A 19,472-nucleotide genomic window follows, 5' to 3' on the forward strand; every position below is an offset into this window, starting at 1 on the left:
GAAGGGTGTGTAGTAATTAAGGGGAAGAGTTTTTTTAAGGTGGGATAGACTTGCATGTGTTCAGAATGCTAATTAGAAGATCATGAAGAGTATGGAGAACCAAGAGATAACTAGTAGATCAGAGAAGGCTAAGTGGGATCAGCTTGACCTGATGTTATAGTGTATTGTTAGCTACTACCATCCTAGTTTCTAAGATGAGATGATGAATCAGATTTATAGTTACCTGTCCAAATGAGAGTGCTCTTACCTTAGTCAAACTTCCTGATTGTACAGCTTTCCTCCTTAATTTGCTATGAATATTCTCTGGGAAAGGGAGGATTGGGAAATCATTGTTCTTTGGACTACTACCTTTATCTGATTGGAAAACTCTTTTTGTTCCACTTTGCCTTAGGCTTGTCTTTATGGTACCAGGGTGGTTGGCATAGAATGTACTGATCGGGAGCTCTGGGCATCCATCTTGCAAATGCAGACTTTTGTAGAGGTGCACAGAATGGGTAAGGAAGAAGAAGGGATGGATCTCCATGGATGCATTTCCTTATGTAAAAGGGATTCAGGGGTCTCTGGGTGGCTCAGTGGGTTAAACATCCAACTCTTGATTTTGGCTCAGGTCATGATCTCACAGTTCGTGAGATCAAGCCCCGCATTGGGCTCTGCACTGAAAGCGAGGAATCTGCTTGGGATTCTCTTTCTCTTTCTCTTTATGTCCCTCCCCTTCTTGTGCTCTCTCTCCCTCAAAAAAAATAAATAAAATAAAAAAATATGGATTCAGAGAGGGGCACATAGGCATTTTGTAGAAATTAAAAAAAATTTTTTTAAATATTTATTTTTAAGAGAGAGAGACAGAGTACGAGCTGGGGAGAAGCAGAGAGAGAGAGACAGAATCTGAAGCAGGCTCCAGGCTCTGAGCTGTCAGCACAGAGCCCAATGCGGGGTTCAAACCCATGAACCATGAGATCATGACCTGAGCCGAAGCCAGATGCTTAACTGACTGAGCCACCCAGGCGCCCTGGCATTTTGTAGAATTTTTATTATTTTTGCCCTGAAATATAACCCACCTAATGTTACCTATTTAAACTATTCAAGAAGCCAGAATTGTCATGTAAGTTCAAAGAATGGTATTCCCAGTTTTATATGGATTGATTCAGAATAAAGAAAAAGAGGACACAGTTCCCTAACTGCATTTTATGAGGATTATGATGCCCAAACTGACAAGGACAGTTTGAGAACAGAAAGTATGTAGGTTAGTCTTACTTATTAACATAGAGGCAAAATCCTTAATAAAAGCCTCCAGACCTAGATGATTTTATTAACGAAAACTATATAATCACTAAGGAAGAGGGGAGCCTGGGTGTCTCAGTTGGTCCGACTTCGGCTCAGGTCATGATCTCACAGTACGTGAGTTTGAGCCCTGCATTGGGCTCTGAGTTGGCAACTCCGAGCCTGGAGCCTGCTTTGGATTCTGTGTCTCCCTTTCTCTCTGCCCTTCTCCCGCTCATGGTCTGTCTCTCTTTGTTTCTCAAAAATGAATAAACTTAAAAAAAAAAAGAAGTAACACCAATCTTACACAAACTCTTTCAGAAAATAGAGGCAGGAACTCTTCTCAGACAATTTTAGAAGGCTAGTATAATTGTGATACCAAAATCTGACAAAAGCATTATAATAAAATCTGGAGACCATTATCCCTTATGAACATAGGTGCAAAAATCATTAAAAAAATATTAGCAAAGATAATCTAACAAAGTTGGGTTATACCTAGAAATGGACAGTCCATTATGGACAGTCCCCAACTTCTGGTTTGGCTTCAAGTTTTCCACTTTATGATGGTGTGAAAATGATGAACATTTGGTAGAAACTATATGTTGAATTTTGAGATTTTTTTACTTTCCTGGGCTAGTAATAATGTAGTACGATACTCTCCTGTGGTGCTGGGCAACAACAGCGAGCCACAGCTCCCAGTCAACCATGCCACTGATACACCTACAGCCATTCTGTACTCATACAACCATTCACTTTCAGTACAGTATTTAATATATTACATGAGATAGGCAACACTTGATTATGAAATAGACTTTATGTTAGATGATTTTGCCCACCGGTAGGCTAATATAAGTGTTCTGAGTACATTTAAGGTAGGCTGAGCTGTGATGTTCAGCAGGTTAGATGTATTAAGTGCAATTTTGGCTTATAACATTTTCAACTTATGATGGGTTTATTGGGACATAACCCCATAGTAAGTTGAGGAGGAAGGTCTGCATTAGAAAATCAATCACTGTAATTCATCACATTAACAGAATAGAGGAGAAAAACCCTGTGGTCATTTCAGTATATGTTGACAAAATCAATACTCATTCATGATAAAAACTTTAAGCAAATTAGGAGTAGAAGGAGACTTCATCAATTTGATAAAAATTATCTATGAAAAACCTACAGTTAACTTTATATTTAGTGGTAAAATATTGAACTCCTTCCCCCTTTGATCAGATGAGGAACATGGCAAGGATATCTACCACAGACAGTTATATCAAGTGGAATGAGGGGTGCCTGGGTGCCTCATTTGGTTAAGTGTCTGACTTTGGCTCAGGTCATGATCTTGCAGTCAGTGAGTCTGAGCTCCGTGTTGGGCTCTGTGCTGACAGCTTGGAGCCTGGAGCCTGCTTCAGATTCTGTGTCTCCCTCTCTCTCTGCCCCTCCCCTGCTTGCACTCTGTCTCTCTCTCAAAAATAAACATTAAAAAAAAAAGAAAGTGGAAAGAAGTAAAACTCTCTTATTCATAGAGAACATGATTGTTTATACAGAGAAATCCTAAGGAATCTACAAAACAGTAGTTACAACTAATAATGAATTTAGCAAAGTTGTAGAATACAACAGTAAATATATAAAAATTGATTGCGTTCCTATACTAGAAGCAAGCAATTAGAAAATGAAATAAAAATTTTATTTGCAATAGCCTCAACATATTGACTTAGGAATAAGTTTAGAAAAAGAAGACCTTTTTGCTGAAAAGTACAAAACATTGCTTAGAATAATTAAAGTAGATGTAAGTAAGTGGAGAAATTTTATGTTCATGGGTTGGAAGACTCAATATTTTTTAAAATTTTTTATAATTTTTTTTAATGTTTATTTTTGAGAGAGAGAGAGAACGAGAGTGAGGGAGCAGGGGAAGGGCAGAGAGAGAAGGAGACACGGAATCCGAGGCAGGCTCCAGGCTCTGAGCTGTCAGCACAGAGCCTGATGTGGGGCTCAAACCCATGAACTGTGAGATCGTGACCTGAGCTGAAGTCGGACGCTTAACCCACTGAGCCACCCAGGCGCCCTGGAAGACTCAATATTAAGATCTCAGTTCTTCCAAATTGGACTGTAATCACAGCAGACATTTTTGTACAAATTAATTTTATTCTAACATTTTTGTGGAAATGCAAGCAGTTTAGAATATCCAAAGCATTCTTGAAGAACAAAGTTAAAGGACTGTACATGATCTGACTTCGATACTTAATACAAAGCTGCAGAATCAAGAAAGTATAGCTGGCATAGGATGAAAAAAACAGATCAGTAGAGTACAGTAGAGAGCCCCCAAATAGCCCATTCTATTTTAATTTGATTGTCATCAAAGGTACCAAAGCAATCTATTGGGGAAAAGATGGAGTTTTTAATAAATGGTGCTGGAATAAGTGGATATCTATATGGGAAAAGAATGAACCATAACCCTGTCTTGTATAATACCCCCAAATTAATTCAAAATGGACCATAGACCTAAACATACAGGCTAAAAACCATAAAGCATCTAGATATAAAATATAGGAAAATATATTTGTCTTCTTGGCATAGGCAACGTTTTCATAGGCAAGATACTGAAAGCATTAACCACAAAAAAATATTGACCATCAAAATTAAAAACTTTGTGCTCATCCAAAGATACCACTAATGACTTCAGTTAGGCAAGCCACAGACTGGGGGAAAATATTCATCAAACAACTAATAAAGGACTTGTGTCTAGAATATATGAAGAATTCTTTACAACTCAGTAATGAAAAGATAGCTCAATTATAAAAGGGGCAAAATATTTTAGATACTTCATAAAAGAATATGTACTGATGGCTAATAAGCACATGAAAAGATAGATGCTCAACATCATTAGTCATCTTGAAAATGCAAATTAAAACAGTAGGATACGACTGCACAGTTACTAGAACTGCTAAAATTTAAAATGATAGCATATATTGGCATGAATGTGGAGCAATTAGAATTCTTGGGGTAAATGTAGAGCTATTCTTGTATTATTAGTTATTATTATTACTATATTAGCTAGAAGGTGGAGCAATTAAAATTCTCCTACATTGTTAATGGGAGTGTAACTTGTTACAATCACTTCAGAAAGAGATCTGGTAGTTTCTTATACGACTAAATATACACCTATCCTATAACGCAGCATTTCTACTCTTCTGTTAAGGTATTTACCCAAGACAGATGAAACATAGACCTATTAAAAGACTTGTACAGGAATGTTAATAGCTCAAAACTGGAAATAACCCAAATGTCCATTAGTAGGAGAAAAGATAAGTAAACTGTGGTATATTCATATGATTGGATATTGTTACTGTTATATGCAACATGTGGCTTTATTTCTAAATTCATCCACATGCTGAGTGAAAGAAGTTTTCTATAAAAAGATTCAATTCATACTTGTTTCTTTTTTTTTTAATGTTTACCTATATTTTTTGAGAGAGAAAGCATGTGAGTGTGTGCACATGTAAGTAGGGGGAGGGGCAGAAAGAGAGGGAGACAAAGGTTCCAAAGTGGGCTCTGCAATATGGGGCTCAAACTCACAAACCATGAGATCGTGACCTGAGCTGAAGTCGGACACTCAACTGACTGAGCCACCCAGGCACCCCCATACTTGTTCCTTTCCTAAGAAGTTCTGGAGCAGGCAAATCTAATCCATGATGGAAAACTGGAAATAAAATTTGGATCTTCTATCCAGACCACTCAAACTTTCTTCATATCAGCAATAAGGCTGTTCTGCTTTTTTAGCATTCATGTGTTCACTGGATTGGCATTTTAAGTTACCTTCAAGTCTTTTTTTTCTTTGCATTCACAACTTGGCTGTTTGGTGCAGGAGGCCAGTCTTTGGCCTATTTTGACTTGTGAAATGCCATCCTCACTAACTTTAATCATTTCTACCTTTTGATTTAAAGCAAGAGAAGTGTAGCTCTTTCTTTCATTTGAACACATAGAGGCCATTGTGGGGTTATTAACTGGCCTATTAACTGTCTCCTTCTCTCTCTCTGCCCATCTCCTAGTCACTCACTCTCTCTCAAAATAAATAACATTAAAAAAAAGGAGATAAATAGATAGGTATACTATGTTCTTATATAGTAGTTGTCTGTATTGTATATCCGTTTTCCCCAGATCAACTCTCAATTGAGTGCAGTGTCAAAGTTTTTATCTACAAGTTGACTCTAACATTTATATGGAAGAACAAAGCCCCAAGATTACCTCCCATAGCTTTTAAGAATAATAACAATGTGAGTGGACTTGCCTTACAAGTATTAAAATTTATTGTCAAGCTATACCAATTAAACAGTATGGTATGGCACAGAGGCTGATAGTACAGTGGAACAGAATATAGTCAAGAAAGACAGTCCTGCATTTATGAAAACTTAATATATGACAAAACTGACATTGCAACATCATTTAACAAATGACCTGAGATAATCAGTCATATGTTTAGAAAAAAATGAAATAGGATTTCTATCTTCTTTCATATGTAAAAATAAGTTCCAGGTATATTAACAAACTTCATGTGAAAAGCAAACCTATAAATCTTTTAGAAGAAAATTCTAAGTAAATATATTCATGTGTCTTTTGTCAGAAATGCAGTTCTTGCATACAAAAAAAAGATAAGGAAAGATTGATAAACTTGATTACATAAAAATTAAATCTTTTGGTGACTCCATTAAAAATAGAAGTAAAAAAATAAGACTGAGAAAACATTTACAATGAACTTAACTTACAAATAATTACTATCCAGAATATATCCTATAATTCAGTAAGAAAAAAGACAGAAAACCTAATAGAAAAATGGGCCAGGGTATAAATAGCTAGCTCACAGTTGAGATAACCCTAGTGGTTGATAAACATATAAAACATTGCTTAATTTTACCCATAATTATAGGAAATGCCAGTTAAAACCATATTATGATCAGGGTTGCCTGGCTGGCTGAGTCAGTGGAACATGTGACTCTTGATCTCAAGATTGTAGGTTTTAAAAAAATTAAAAAATTAAAAACCATACTATCATCACAGCCATTAAATTAGTAAAACTAAAAAGTCTAAAAACACCAAGTATTGGAGAGTATGTGTTCAACAATTATTTTTTGAGCATCTGCTATATGCCAATTACTGTACTAAGCCATTGAGATGCATTAGTAAATAAAACATACTAGGATCCTTGCTTTCATGAAGCTTAGATTCTAGTCGGGGGAGGATAGAAAAATAAGCAATAAACATAATAAGTAAATTACATAGCATGTTAGGAGTGATAAATGTATTGAAAGTGTATTGGTGATAAATTAAAAAGTTATAGCAGAGTAAGAGGGTGATGGGGTGTAAAGTAAGTGGTAATACTATGTAGGGCTATCAGGGTAGTAGGTTTCATACTCAGGTAAACTTGAACCAAGATTTTTGAAGGCTGTTAGGGAATTAGTCAAAGAAATATTTGGGGGAAAGAGGAGCATTATAGGCAGAATGTGTGGTTTAGAGTAAGACCTTAAGGTAGAGGAATGCCTGATGTTTTTAATGGATAATAGAGTCCTGTATGTCTGGATCAAAGTGTAAGGGACAGAGATACTGGGGAGGGGTGGCGGGTCACTTCTAGGTCTTATGTAGATTTTGATTTTTACTCTTGAGTAAATTGGGGAGCCATTTGAGGGTTTTGAGCAGGAGTGTTATGGTCTGACATGTATGTATGTATGTATATATGTATTTAAGTTTATTTATTTGTTTTGAGGGACAGTGCGAGAGTGTAAGCAGGGGAGGGGCAGGGAGAGAGAGGATCCCAAGCAGGCTCCATGTCAGCAGAGACTGAGGTGGGGTCTCCATCTCACGAACCGTGAGATCATGACCTGAACCGAAATCAAAAGTCAGATGCTGGGACACCTGGGTGGCTCAGTCAGTTAAGCATCCCACTTTGGTTCAGGTCATGATCCCAGGGTTCATGAATTTGAGCCCTGCATCAGGTAAATTTGAGCCCATCTTCCGGTGAGCTCAAGCCCGACTTTGGGCTCTGAACTGACAACTGACAGTGTGGAGCCTGCAAGGGATTTTCTCTCCCTCCTCTCTCTGCTTCTTGTAGGATTCTCTTTCCTTCTGTCTCTGCCCCTCGCTCACTTGCTCGCTCTTGCTCTCTCTCTCAGAAAAAAAAAAAAAAATAAAAGAGTCAGATGCCTAACCAACTGAGCCACCCAGGTGCCCTGACCTAACTACCCTACATTGAAAATACCCTACCCTACATTGAAAATAGACTATAGAGTAAGGGTAGAAGCAGGAATGGAGTACCAGTTAGGAGATGATTGAAAGGCCAGGGAGAAACCATAGTAGCTTAGATTGGCAATAGCAGAAACCTAGAGGTTTTTTCCTGACTTTAACTCTTCAGGTGACAAAATTGAACTGAGACTCTTTAGATGAAGTTTTCACACACTTATCATAGCTATCATATATTTTGTTGCAGAAATTTTAGTGTATTTAGTATGTTTTGTTGCTGCCCGGTCTTTTTTGAGAGTGTTCCATATTGTTACATAATATAACAAGTATATGCTGTTTATCTTATTTTTTTAACATTTTTATTTATTTCTGAGAGACAGAGAGACAGAGCGCAAGTAGGGGAGGGGCAGAGAGAGAGGGAGACACAGAATCCGAAGCAGGCTCCAGGCTGTTAAGCTGTCAGCACAGAGCCTGATGCGGGACTTGAACCCACAAACTGTCAGATCATGACTTGAGCTGAAGTCGGATGTTTGACTGAGCCACCCAGGTGCCCCTATGCTGTTTACTTTAATACCACCCCCCATTCCAATATCTAAAACAGGACTAAATCCAAGGTTTTTAAGAGATTCTAAGTTTGTATGTCTGTGGAGATATATCTGAAAACTCGTATTCTGGATATATATTTTAAAGCTAGAGCTATTAAGAATTCCTGATGGATGTGATGTGTATGTGAAAAACAGGAGTCCAGATGGTTAGGGTTTGGGCTTAAACAACCAGAAGAATAGAAATACCATCATCTAAGATGGGGAAAGGCTGTGGTTGGAATCAGTTTTTGTGGAAAAAATGAGCTCAGTTTGGGACATGTTGGATTTGAGGTGTTGAGTAGGCAACTGATTGGAAGTGTCAGGAATTTGGGAGATAGGTCTGGGAATTGTTAGAGGGGGAGGATAAATTGGTATAATCATTTTTGGTAGTAAGTTTTGGTATTTTATGACTTAGCAGTTCCACATCTATATACTTCAAGAAACTTTTTATAATGTGCATGAGGAAACAAGGACAGGCTATTTATAGGAGCATTGTTCTGATGGAGAAGAAAAACATGCAAATAAAATTAATTTTGTTTCCTGAAGAATGGATAAATAAATATTATAAATAAGTGACAAAATAAATTTATAGAGTGAAGTAATGTGTGAAAGTGAAAAATATCCACATGGGTGAATCTCCCAGTTATGATGTTCAAGTCAGCAGATTTTTAAATATATAATTTAAAAACATATAAAACAATACTAATTATTTATAATATATATGTAAGAAAATATAAAGACATATGGCAAAGATAAAATATTCAGAATAGTTAAGTGGGGACTTAGGGGAGTGAGACCTAATAAATTTTGAAAGCAAGTCACAGGGACCCAACTGTTCTCAAGCCAGTGGTGAGTATAGTCATCTCTTTGTTATATAATTTTTTGTACTTTTTTATCTAAAATGTTTCTTAATTAAAGAAAAATTCCATATCATTCCTTCATATCTCTGACTCTTAATGATAGGTGAATCCTTTCCAATTCATCGACAGTTAATGGCTGGCACAGTGAATATCTGGAATAATCTCCACTGGTGAGATGGTTCCATCTAGTGGGGAAAATGCTACAAGTACTCTGTGAGATGTTACTTTGGGAAGGAAAAATAAAGAGGTGGTAGTTAACCTGACTAGTCTTTATTTAGAAGACTAGTCACTGAATTTAGAAGATAAGAGAAGAAATTATCATTTGGAAATATTTAGTTTTTGCCATTATTAAGATAATGCTGTAGGACATTTAATGCAGACCTGTAGGACTTAGAGGTGTCCTTATTTCTAACTTGTGTTTGTGCTTTGTTTTTCAGAAGGAGTTGAGCCTTCCAAGAAGAGGCAGCTTGTAAGTTGATGATTATTATGATTATGAACACCTGCTTAGGAATCCTTTCTGGGGACTGTTCTAAGTATTATTTGGAGGAATCTCACTCGTGTGTGTGTGTGTGTGTGTGTGTGTGTGTGTGTGTGTGTGTGTGTGTTTTCCTTGTGGACTCTTCTCTGTCAGGGAAGCTGGGGCCAACTAACTTTTCTTGCTAGGTCAGAACCTCCCCTTTCCCCCCATCCCTTCTCACCCCAAATCCTCTCCTCTGTCTCAGTTTTTGCCTAGTATTTGGGAAAAAGCTGCTACTTAAGTACCCATCACAGTTTTATACTTGTGTTTTGGGATTTACCATTTTGTTGTTGTTTTTAACAGACTCAAGCTTTTCGAGAACATTCAGGTTGAAACTCTTAGCATCTATATCTGTCTCATAACATGGGACTAGGGAGAGGCCAACTTTTTTGACAGTTGGGGGTAAGGGCAGCAGCTAAGTTTGGATTCAGGGTAGGAATAAGGTTTTCTTTCACCTGTTTGTTCTATTCTGGCTTTAGGACCAGGGAAATTGGTGAAAATCTTTGTCCCTGGACCTTAATTGCTTTGTATTTTCTTGGCTTGCTTTTTCTCTGAGAATTCTATTGGGGCAGTACTGAAAATCTGGCTAGTCAGAATCATCTAGAATACTTCTTAAAATTCTTCCCCCCACCGCAAGTATTTATTTAAATTCTAGTTAGTTAACATACTGTGCAATATTGGTTTTAGGAGTAGAATTCAGTGATTCATCACTTACATACAATACCCAGTGCTCATTATAACAAGTGCCCTCCTTAATACCCATCACTCATCTAACCCATTCCCCACCCACATCCCTCCATCAACCCTCAGTTCTCTATTTCTAAAGAGTTTCTCATGGCTTGTTTCCCTCTCTTTATTCCCCCTTCCCATATGTTTATCTGTTTTGCTTCTTAAATTCCTCATAGGAGTAAAATCATGTGGTATTTGTCTTTCTCTGACTTGTTTTGCTTAGCATAATACACTCTAGCTCCATCCACGTTGTTGCAAATGGCAAGATTTTATTTTTGATGGCAGAGTAATACTCCATTGTATATGTATATATTATATCTTTTTGTTTTGGAGTTTATTTTGAGAGAGAGAGAGCACACGAACAAAGGAGGGGTAGAGAGAGAGAGGGAGAGAGAATCTCAAGCAGACCCTGTGCTGTCAGTGTAGACCCCGATGTGGGGCTGGAACCCATTAACTGTGAGATCATGACCTGATCTAAAACCAAGACTCAAATGCTTAACTGACTGAGCCACCCAGGTGCCCTCATCTTCTTTTTATTTTTTTTAACGTTTATTTATTTATTTTGAGGGGAGGAGAGGCAGAGAGAGAGAGAATCCCAAGCAAGCTCTGTGTGTCAGTGCAGGACCTGATGTGGGGCTCAAACTCACGAACCATGAGATTATGACCTGAGCTGAAATCTAGAGTCCGATGCTTAAGTGACTGAGCCACCCAGGCGTCCCATATATCACATCTTCTTTATGCATTTATCTATTGATGGACATTTGGGCTCTCTCCATAGTTTGGCAGTTGTTGATAATGCTGCTATAAACATTGGGGTGCAAGTACCCCTTCAAATCTGTATCCTTTGGGTAAATATCTGGTAGTGCAATTGCTGGATTATAGGGTGGTTCTATTTTTAACTTTTTGAGGAACCTCCATACTGTTCTCCAGAGTGGCTGCACCAGTTTGCTAGAATACTTGTTAAAGTTCCGAACAGATTCTGAACTTATTTGAATCAGAATCTCCATATTGGGGCCCAGGAAAGCTGTATTCTTATGTACCTGCAATCCACACCCACCATGATTTTGCTAAGATTTGGGAAACTCTTAGGAAATAGTGCTATGATTAAATAGTGGCCTTGAAACTTTTCCATATAGAGCATATAAGGAGAAGGACACAACAGTATTCATATTTATTTATTAAGTGTACTTTATACATCTTATGCATTTTTTGTAAATGTATGAAACACAATGTAATTCTTTCTGTTACTGTCATTTTAGGATTTAGTTGTATAAAAATGCCTTAGTAATTAGTTGTCCTGTGAGATTTTTGTTTATAAAGCCCCTTTGTCTGCTTTATGAAAGCTCACTGTGATTTGACAAGAAGAATCTCAACTTAGGAGTAGGAAACCCTTACACTTTGGTCTTAGCTTTGTCACTTAATCAGCTTTGTAAATGTAGACAAATCACTTTATTTCCTAAACCTTAGTTGTCTTATCTATAAAATGAAGGTCATGACCTTTGTTTTTCTCTTTTCTTATAGTTATTGGAAGGATCATTTAATACATGTGTTAGTGCTTCGTTTCTTACAATATTCTCTTTTTAAAAAATGTTTATTTTGAGAGAGAGAGTGAGAATGAGCTGGGAAGGGCCAGAGAGAGAGAGGGAGAGAGAAAATCTGAAGCACACTCTGCACTGCCAGTGTGGAGCCCAATGTGGGGCTTGAGCTCATGAATTGTGAGACCATGACTCGAGCCAAAATCAAGAGCTTAACTGACTGTGCCACCCAGGTGCTCCATTTCTTACAATTTTCTAAGGTGTATTAGTGTTAGAATTCTTCTTTTTTTTTTTTAAAGGTTACTCATTTATTTTGAGAGAGAGAGAGAGACAGGAAGAGAGAGAGAGAGAGAGAGAGAGAGAGAGACAGAGAGAGACAGAGAGAGACAGAGAGACAGTGAGTCAGAGAGAGGAGGATACAGAGAATCCCAAGCAGGCTCTGCACTGACAGCAGATGTGGGGCTCGAATCCACAAATCATGAGATCATGACCTGAGCCAAAACCAAGTCAAACACTTAACCAACTGAGCCACCCAGGCACCCCAGCTTTAGAATTCCTGTAAATCTATTGGGTTAAATTTGGATACACTTTGGGGCACCTGGGTGACTTGGTTGAGTGTCCCACTTTCGCTTGGGTTATGATCTCACGGTTTGTGAGTTTGAGCCCCACATTGAGCTCACTGCTATCAGCACGGAGCCCGCTTCAGATCCTCTGTCCCCCTCTCTATTACCCTTCCCCCACTTGTGCTCTCTCAAAAATAAATAAACATTAAAAAAATAAAAATTATAAATTTGGATACACTTTTATTATTTAGGAGCCACATTCCTTTATTTAAATTTAGTTCTACCTAAATGGAATCTCAATTCCACGCTTTCAAGTATCCAGAGTCTTCTAAAAACTGAGGAATGGTGCTATCAGGGCTCTTAATGGAGTGATCTACCGGGTAAGTATAACATAACTAAAAAGGAGTGGCTTTTCAACATCATGTTCAGCAAATATTTGTACTTTGTCACTCGTCCTTTTTTTTTTTTTTTTTTTTTTTTAAGATTTTAGTTTTAAGTAATCTCTACACCCAATGTGGGGCTCGAACTCACAACCTGAGATTAAGAGTCGCATGCTCTACAGACTGAGCCAACCCTGTACTTGGTCACTATTCTACTATTTCTGGCATTTTTTCTTTTGATTCCTCTTATTTGTAAGTTCTCTGTGATTTGCTCTTTGCTAAAGATTAGGTGAAATGAATCAGGGCCTGAGGCAGGTAGCTTCTAGGAGTGTATGCCTCCAATGAATGGAGTTTGCTGAGGAGGACAAAGAGGAGAAGGAAGGGTATCCTGGGAAAATGTTTTTTATTTGAAATTGGAGGAATTTTGGGTCATTTTAGTTTTAAATTCAAGGAATATCTTGGTCATTTTAGTGGTATCTCAAGTTAGGCTTATTATAACTGCCTTAAAATATTTAATTGACCAGAATCAGAAATACTTTTGGGGTGCCTGGGTGGCTCAGTTGGTTGAGCGTTGAATTTTGGCTTAGGTCATGATCTCACAGTTCGTGAGTTTGAGCCCCGCATTGGGCTCTGTGCTGACAGCTCAGAGTCTGGAGCCTACTTCAGATTCTCTCTCTCTCTCTCTCTCTCTCTCTGTCTCTCTCTCTGCCCCTACCCAGCTCACGCTCTGTCTCTCCCTCTCTCAAGAATAAACATTAAAAAAAAAAGAATCAGAAATACTTTTTAATAAAGTAACTCACATTTAAACAATTGACCATGCAGTAAATGCACACTAATACCTACTATGTGTTGGGCACTGATCTAAGTTTTGAGGCTATAAGATTCAATTAGCTACATCCTTCTATTTTTAAAAAAATTTTTTAATGTTTATTTATTTTTGAGAGACAGAGAGAGAGCACAAGTGGGGAAGGAGCAGAGAGAGAGAGGGAGACACAGAATCCGAAGCAGGCTACAGGCTCTGAGCTGTCAGCACAGAGCCTGATGTGGGGCTTGAACTCACAAACTGTGAGATCATGACCTGAGCCAAAGTTGGCACTTAACCGACTGAGCCACCCAGGCACCCCTACATCCTTCTATTTTGAGGATTTATTTTTAAGTAAGTCAGAGGTACCTTAATGCAAACAATAGTTTTTTTATCTTTAGTATTGGAGGAGTAGAAAAGTTTCATTCTGGAAGGAAGCCAGAAATCCTGGATACTAATCTATGCTTTGCCACTAATAAGTTATGTGTGGTTTCCACAGGAACTATAATTTCTGAGCCTGAATTGTCTCACTTATAAAATGAGACAGTTGGCTTACCTCATCTCTGTGCTTCGTTATCTCCCCAAATAATTGAAGCTCCATGGTACCTCTTTTGCACAGAGCTGGTTAAGTCTTTGTAGGAAGTATGCAGTAGGAAGCAAAGGATGGCTTAGCATTTGCAGTAGAGAAGCCAGGAAGGTAAAAACCACAAAACATAAGATGTTTGAGTAAGTTTAATGAATACTTAAAAGTTTGTAGTAAGTGTGGAGAAACTGATGTTAATAAAACAAGTGACTTAGCCATTTGTCCCATTATTTCTTGTCCTTGTAGCTGAATCTGGAAGTTTTAAAAATTACTATAATTGTCTTGGGATGCCTGACTGGCTCAATTGGTAGAGCATGCAACTCTTGATCTTGGGGTTGTGAATTTGAGCCCCACGTTGGGTGTGGAGATTACTTTTTAAAAAGTTATTGGGCGCCTGGGTGGCTCAGTCAATTAAGTGTTCAACTCTTGATTTTTGGCTCAGGTCATGATCTCACGGTTGGTGAGATTGAACCCTGCATTGGGCTCTGTGCTGACAGTGTAGCGGCTGCTTGGGATTCTCTTTTTCCCTCTCTCTGTCCCTTGGCCTCTCCCTCTCTCTCAGAATAAATAAGTAAACATTAAAAAAAGTTATTATAATTATCTTATGAGTCTTGGTTTGGTTAGAAGGAGAAGGAACTGTTGTATTTATATCCCTGTTTGTCTCTGTTCCATAATGGCTCTTGCAAGAGCAGATGCTACTGTATGCCCATTGCAGGTATAAAGCCTCATTTCCTTTGGCATTTTCTCTATAGTATACTTTATAGGCACAGAGAGATTTGGAGGTTGCATCTAGTCTGGTGTCTTGCCTTTTGAGAGTCAGGTTCATTCAATAAGCGTAATTTTGAAAGTAGCTGAGCAATATAGAATAAATGAAATTCAGTAATTTTGGAGGCTATGACTCATTATGCTTTTTTGTGTAATATGATCGTTGCATTAAAGTGAATAGGAACTAAAAAATGGATTTTTAGATATATGTGATATCTTGGCATTCTACAAAATACTCTTCCATCTAACAAGTAATCCCTCCAGTGTCTCTACATTGGGAAGTAGAAGTATAGCTTAGAAATGAAGAGCTTGGGTTTGAGAGGCCAACCTGGGCTTGAGTCTTGCCAATGCCCTTGACTAAGTGTTTCCTTGTAAAACAAGTTAGTGTGTGTGTGTGTGTGTGTGTGTATATTTTTTTTTTGCCTCTATTCATTTGTTCATTTGTTTAAATTCATCCATCCATCATATTTATTAAGTTCTTACTATGTGCAGGCACTATTCTAGATACTGGAGATAAAGTAGGGTTTAAGCAAAGTTTCTACTTCAATCCCTGGAGCAGGGATTGAAATTTTAAATTGTGTTGTCTAGGAATATTCTCATTAAGGTGACATTTGAGCAGAGAACAGAAAGAGTATAGAATGAGTGATGCTGATGTGTCTTGGGCAAGAGTAGTCCATGTAGAGGATACGCATGTGCCAAGGTTCTGAGGTGGGAACATGCTTGCCATGTTGGAGGACAGCAAGAGGCCAAGGTGGCTGTTGGTTAGTGAACAGTGGTATTGGGACTGATGATGGTGGTGGGGCATAGAGAATATGAGGCAGAGGCTGGATTTTGTAGCACTTGTAGGCTACAGAAAAGATTTTGTATTTTCAGCTGATTGGGACAGAAAGAGGGTGGATAATTTTAATCAGAGAAAGATGTGATCTGCCCTAGGTTTTTGTTTTTTCTTTTTTAAAATGGAAATTTGCTTTACTGGGGTATAATCCACATGTCATATAATCACCATTTAAGAATATACAGTTCACTGGTTTTTAGTGTATTCACAAGGTTTTACAGGAATTATCACTATTTTAATTCAGACATCTTTATCACCCCAAAAGAAAAACCCCTACTTGCTAGCATTCATTCCTCATTCTGCATTCCCCCTAGTCCCTGGTAACCACTAATCTACTTTCTATCTTAATAGATTTTCCTATTCTGAGCATTCCATGTAAGTGGAATTATATAATATGTGGCCTCTTATGTCTGGCTTCTTTCACTTAGCATAATTTTTTAAAGTCTCATCCATGTTTGAGTTTGTGTCAGTACTTTGTTCCTTTTCAAGGCTAAATAATATTGCATAGTATGTATGTATCACATTTTCTTTATCCATTATCTGTTGCTGAACATTTGGGTTGCTTCCACTATTTGGCTATTGCAAATAATGCTGTGAACATGGGTATACAGGTATTTGTTTGAGGCTCTGCTTTCACTTCTATTTCAGGTAGATACCAAGAAAGGGAGTTTTCTGGGGGTGCCTGGGTGGCTCAGTCAGTTAAGTGTCGCACTCTTGGTTCTGGCTCAGGTCATGATCTCAGAGTTTTGTGAGTGTGGAGCCTGCTTGGAATTCTCTCTCTCTCTGCTTCCTCACTCTTGCTGTCTCTGTCTCTCAAAATAAATAAATAAACTTAAAAAAAAAAAAAAAAAGGAAGGGGAAATTCTGGGTCATATGGTAATTCTCTGTTTAACTTTCTGAACAACTACCATACTGCTTTCCACAGCAGCTGCATCATTTTACATTCCAACCAGCAATACATGAGGGTTCCAATTTCTCCACATCCTAGCCAACACTTGTTATTTTCCATTTTTTTTTTTTTAATTTTTTTTTTCAACGTTTATTTTTATTTTTGGGACAGAGAGAGACAGAGCATGAACGGGCGAGGGGCAGAGAGAGAGGGAGACACAGAATCGGAAACAGGCTCCAGGCTCTGAGCCATCAGCCCAGAGCCCGACGCGGGGCTCGAACTCACGGACCGCGAGATCGTGACCTGGCTGAAGTCGGACGCTTAACCGACTGCGCCACCCAGGCGCCCCATCCATTTTTAAAATAATAATCATCTTAATGAGTGTGAAGTGGTATTTCATTGTGGTTTTACTTTGCATTTTCATAATTACTAGTGATACTGAGCATCTTTTCACGTGCTCATTGGTCATTTGTAAACCTTCTTTGGAGAAATAAATTTCTTTGCCCATTTTTGAATTGGGTGATTTATTCTGAGTGCTTAGTTGTTGGAATTCTTTATATGTTCTGGATATTAAACTTTTACCAGATACATGATTCGCATATATTTTCTCCCATTCTTTGGGTTGCATTTTCCACTCCCTTGATAGTGTCCTTGATGCACACATAAAAGATGTTAATTTTCATGAAATGAATTGATTTATTTTTGTTGTTGTTGTTGTCTGTGCTTTTGGTGTCATATCCAAGAAATCATTGCCAGATCTAGTGTCCTAAAGATTTCCTCCAGGTATTTTCTTCTAAGAATTTTATAGTTCTAGCTCTTATGTTTAGGTCTTTGATCTATTTTGAGTTACTTTTTGTTTATGGTATAAGGTAAGTATCTAACTTCATTCTTTTGCATATGAGTATCTAGTTTTCCCAGAATGATATGTTAAAACGACTGTCTTTACTCCGTTGTAGTAAATATATTTTGTATATTTGACCATATATACGAGCATTTATTTTGGGGCTCTCTATTCCATTGGTCTAAATGTCTATACTTATACTAGTACCACACTTTTGATTTCTATAGATTTGTAGTAAGTTTTGAATCAGGAAGTGTGGTATCAAAGAACTAACTTTGTTCTTCAAGATTGTCTTGATTATTTAGGGCTGCTTGTGATTCCATGAGAATGACAGAAGAGTTTCTCTATTTCTGCAAAAACATCATTAGGATTTTGATAGGGATTGTATTGAATCTATAGATCAACTTGGGTAATATTATCAGATTGACCAATATTGTCTTCCAGTGTGTGAACATAGGATATTTTTCCATTTATTTATGTTTTCTTTAATTTCTTTCAGAAATGTTTTGTAGTTTTCTTTTTCAGTGTATAGGTCTTTTACCTCCTTAGTTGAACTTATTCCTATTTTTAAGTTTATTTATTTTGAGAGAGAGAGAGAGTGCAAGCAGGGAAGAGGGGCAAAGGGAGAAAAAGACTTAAGCATACTCCACACTTAGTGTGGAGCCTGACATGGGCTCAATCTCATGACCGCAAGATCATGACCTGAGCCAATATCAGGAGTCAGACGCTTAACTGACTGGGCCACCTAGGCTCAGTTGTTTTACTTTCTTGATAGTGACCTCTGATGCACTGAAATATGTAATTTTGATGAAGTCCAGTTTATTTGCTTTTTATTTGGTTGTACTTTTGTTATCATTATCTAATAAACCATTGACTAATTAAGGTCTGATTTTTTCCTGGGCCTTAATACATAAAGGTAACTAAGTAATGACACAGAGAGAGAGTAATGCTATTGAAAGAAGAACTTACTACTTACAGTTTCTCCAGGAGAAAGGAGCATGGCAGGCCATGCAGGCCACATGAAGAAAGCACCAGATTTGGTTAGGAGACAGAAAGGAGCAAGGGAAAAGCCTAAACCAGAGCTTTTATTGGGGTTTCTACAGATAAGGCAAGGGCAGGCAGGGTAGCCCCCTTATGACTGGCTATTTTGAATAACAATGGTGGGTTCTGGACTGTAGGGGTGATTTTTAGTGATCTGGTACTTGGCCCTGAGTGATACAGGGCAGGGGAAATATTGGCTTGATGTGTGAGTTTGATAAATTGGCTTGGGAGTATGGACTCAGGTTTGGTCAGAAGGTTTGTAAGAAGATTTTTGCGTATTCACAAAAACTGGATTGCAAGGGAGATATAAACAAGTTTGGCTGTTAGTTTGGCTCTATGATTAATAAATGCCAAATGGGGGGTGCCTGGCTGGCTCAGTTGAGCATGCAACTCTTGATCTCAATGTTGACTTCAAGCCCCACATTGGGTGTAGATGTTACTTGAAAAAAAAAAAAAAAAAAGGCCAAATAGGCAAATACAGAATCTAAGAAAACGGAACAATGTTGTGATGATTTACCTCTATTTCCTTTTAAGAGTTTTATGGTTTTAGGGGTGCTGGGGTGGCTGAGCCTGTTGAGTGTCCACATTCAGCTCAGGTCATGATCTAATGGTTTGTGAGTTTGAGCCCTGCATCGGGCTTACTGCTGTCAGCACAGAGCCCACTTCAGATCCTCTGTCCTCCCCTCTCTGGGCAACCCCCTCAAAAATAAATAAAAACATTAAAAAAAAAGTTTTATGGCTTTAGCTCTTACTTTTGGTCTTTGAGTCATTATTAATTTTTATATGTGGTGTAAGGTAAGGATTTGATTTCATTCCTCAGAATGTGGATAGCTGTTGTACCAGCTCCATTTCCAACTTTTCTTTCCCTACTGAATAGTTTTCTTAGGTGTTAATGAAGTCACTTCATACTCAGAGTGTGGGGAGAATGGGAGTGAGAAAGTAGGAAAGTACATGAAGTTAGAGAAGCAGGGAAGTGAGAAAGCAGGGAAGTACATGAAGTTAGAAAAATCAGTCAAGATCATGGTAGCTTAGACAGGGTGGCAGCAGCTGAGGTAGTAAGAAATGGTTA

At 38.0% G+C, this 19,472-nt stretch overlaps 1 protein-coding gene across 6 annotated transcripts in view; it reads left to right on the forward strand.

Annotated features, from left to right (window-relative positions):
• Positions 1-19,472, forward strand: part of MAST2 (microtubule associated serine/threonine kinase 2) — a 225,052-nt gene that overhangs the window by 82,901 nt on the left and 122,679 nt on the right. For all 6 annotated transcript variants that reach the window (XM_030323924.1, XM_030323925.1, XM_030323927.1 and 3 more), the window contains exon 4: positions 9,361-9,392. In XM_030323924.1, the coding sequence (XP_030179784.1) occupies positions 9,361-9,392 (32 nt within the window). The remainder of the gene's footprint in view (positions 1-9,360; positions 9,393-19,472) is intronic.

The sequence above is a fragment of the Lynx canadensis genome, chromosome C1 (genome assembly GCF_007474595.2).
Source record: "Lynx canadensis isolate LIC74 chromosome C1, mLynCan4.pri.v2, whole genome shotgun sequence".
Taxonomy (NCBI): Eukaryota; Metazoa; Chordata; class Mammalia; order Carnivora; family Felidae; genus Lynx; species Lynx canadensis.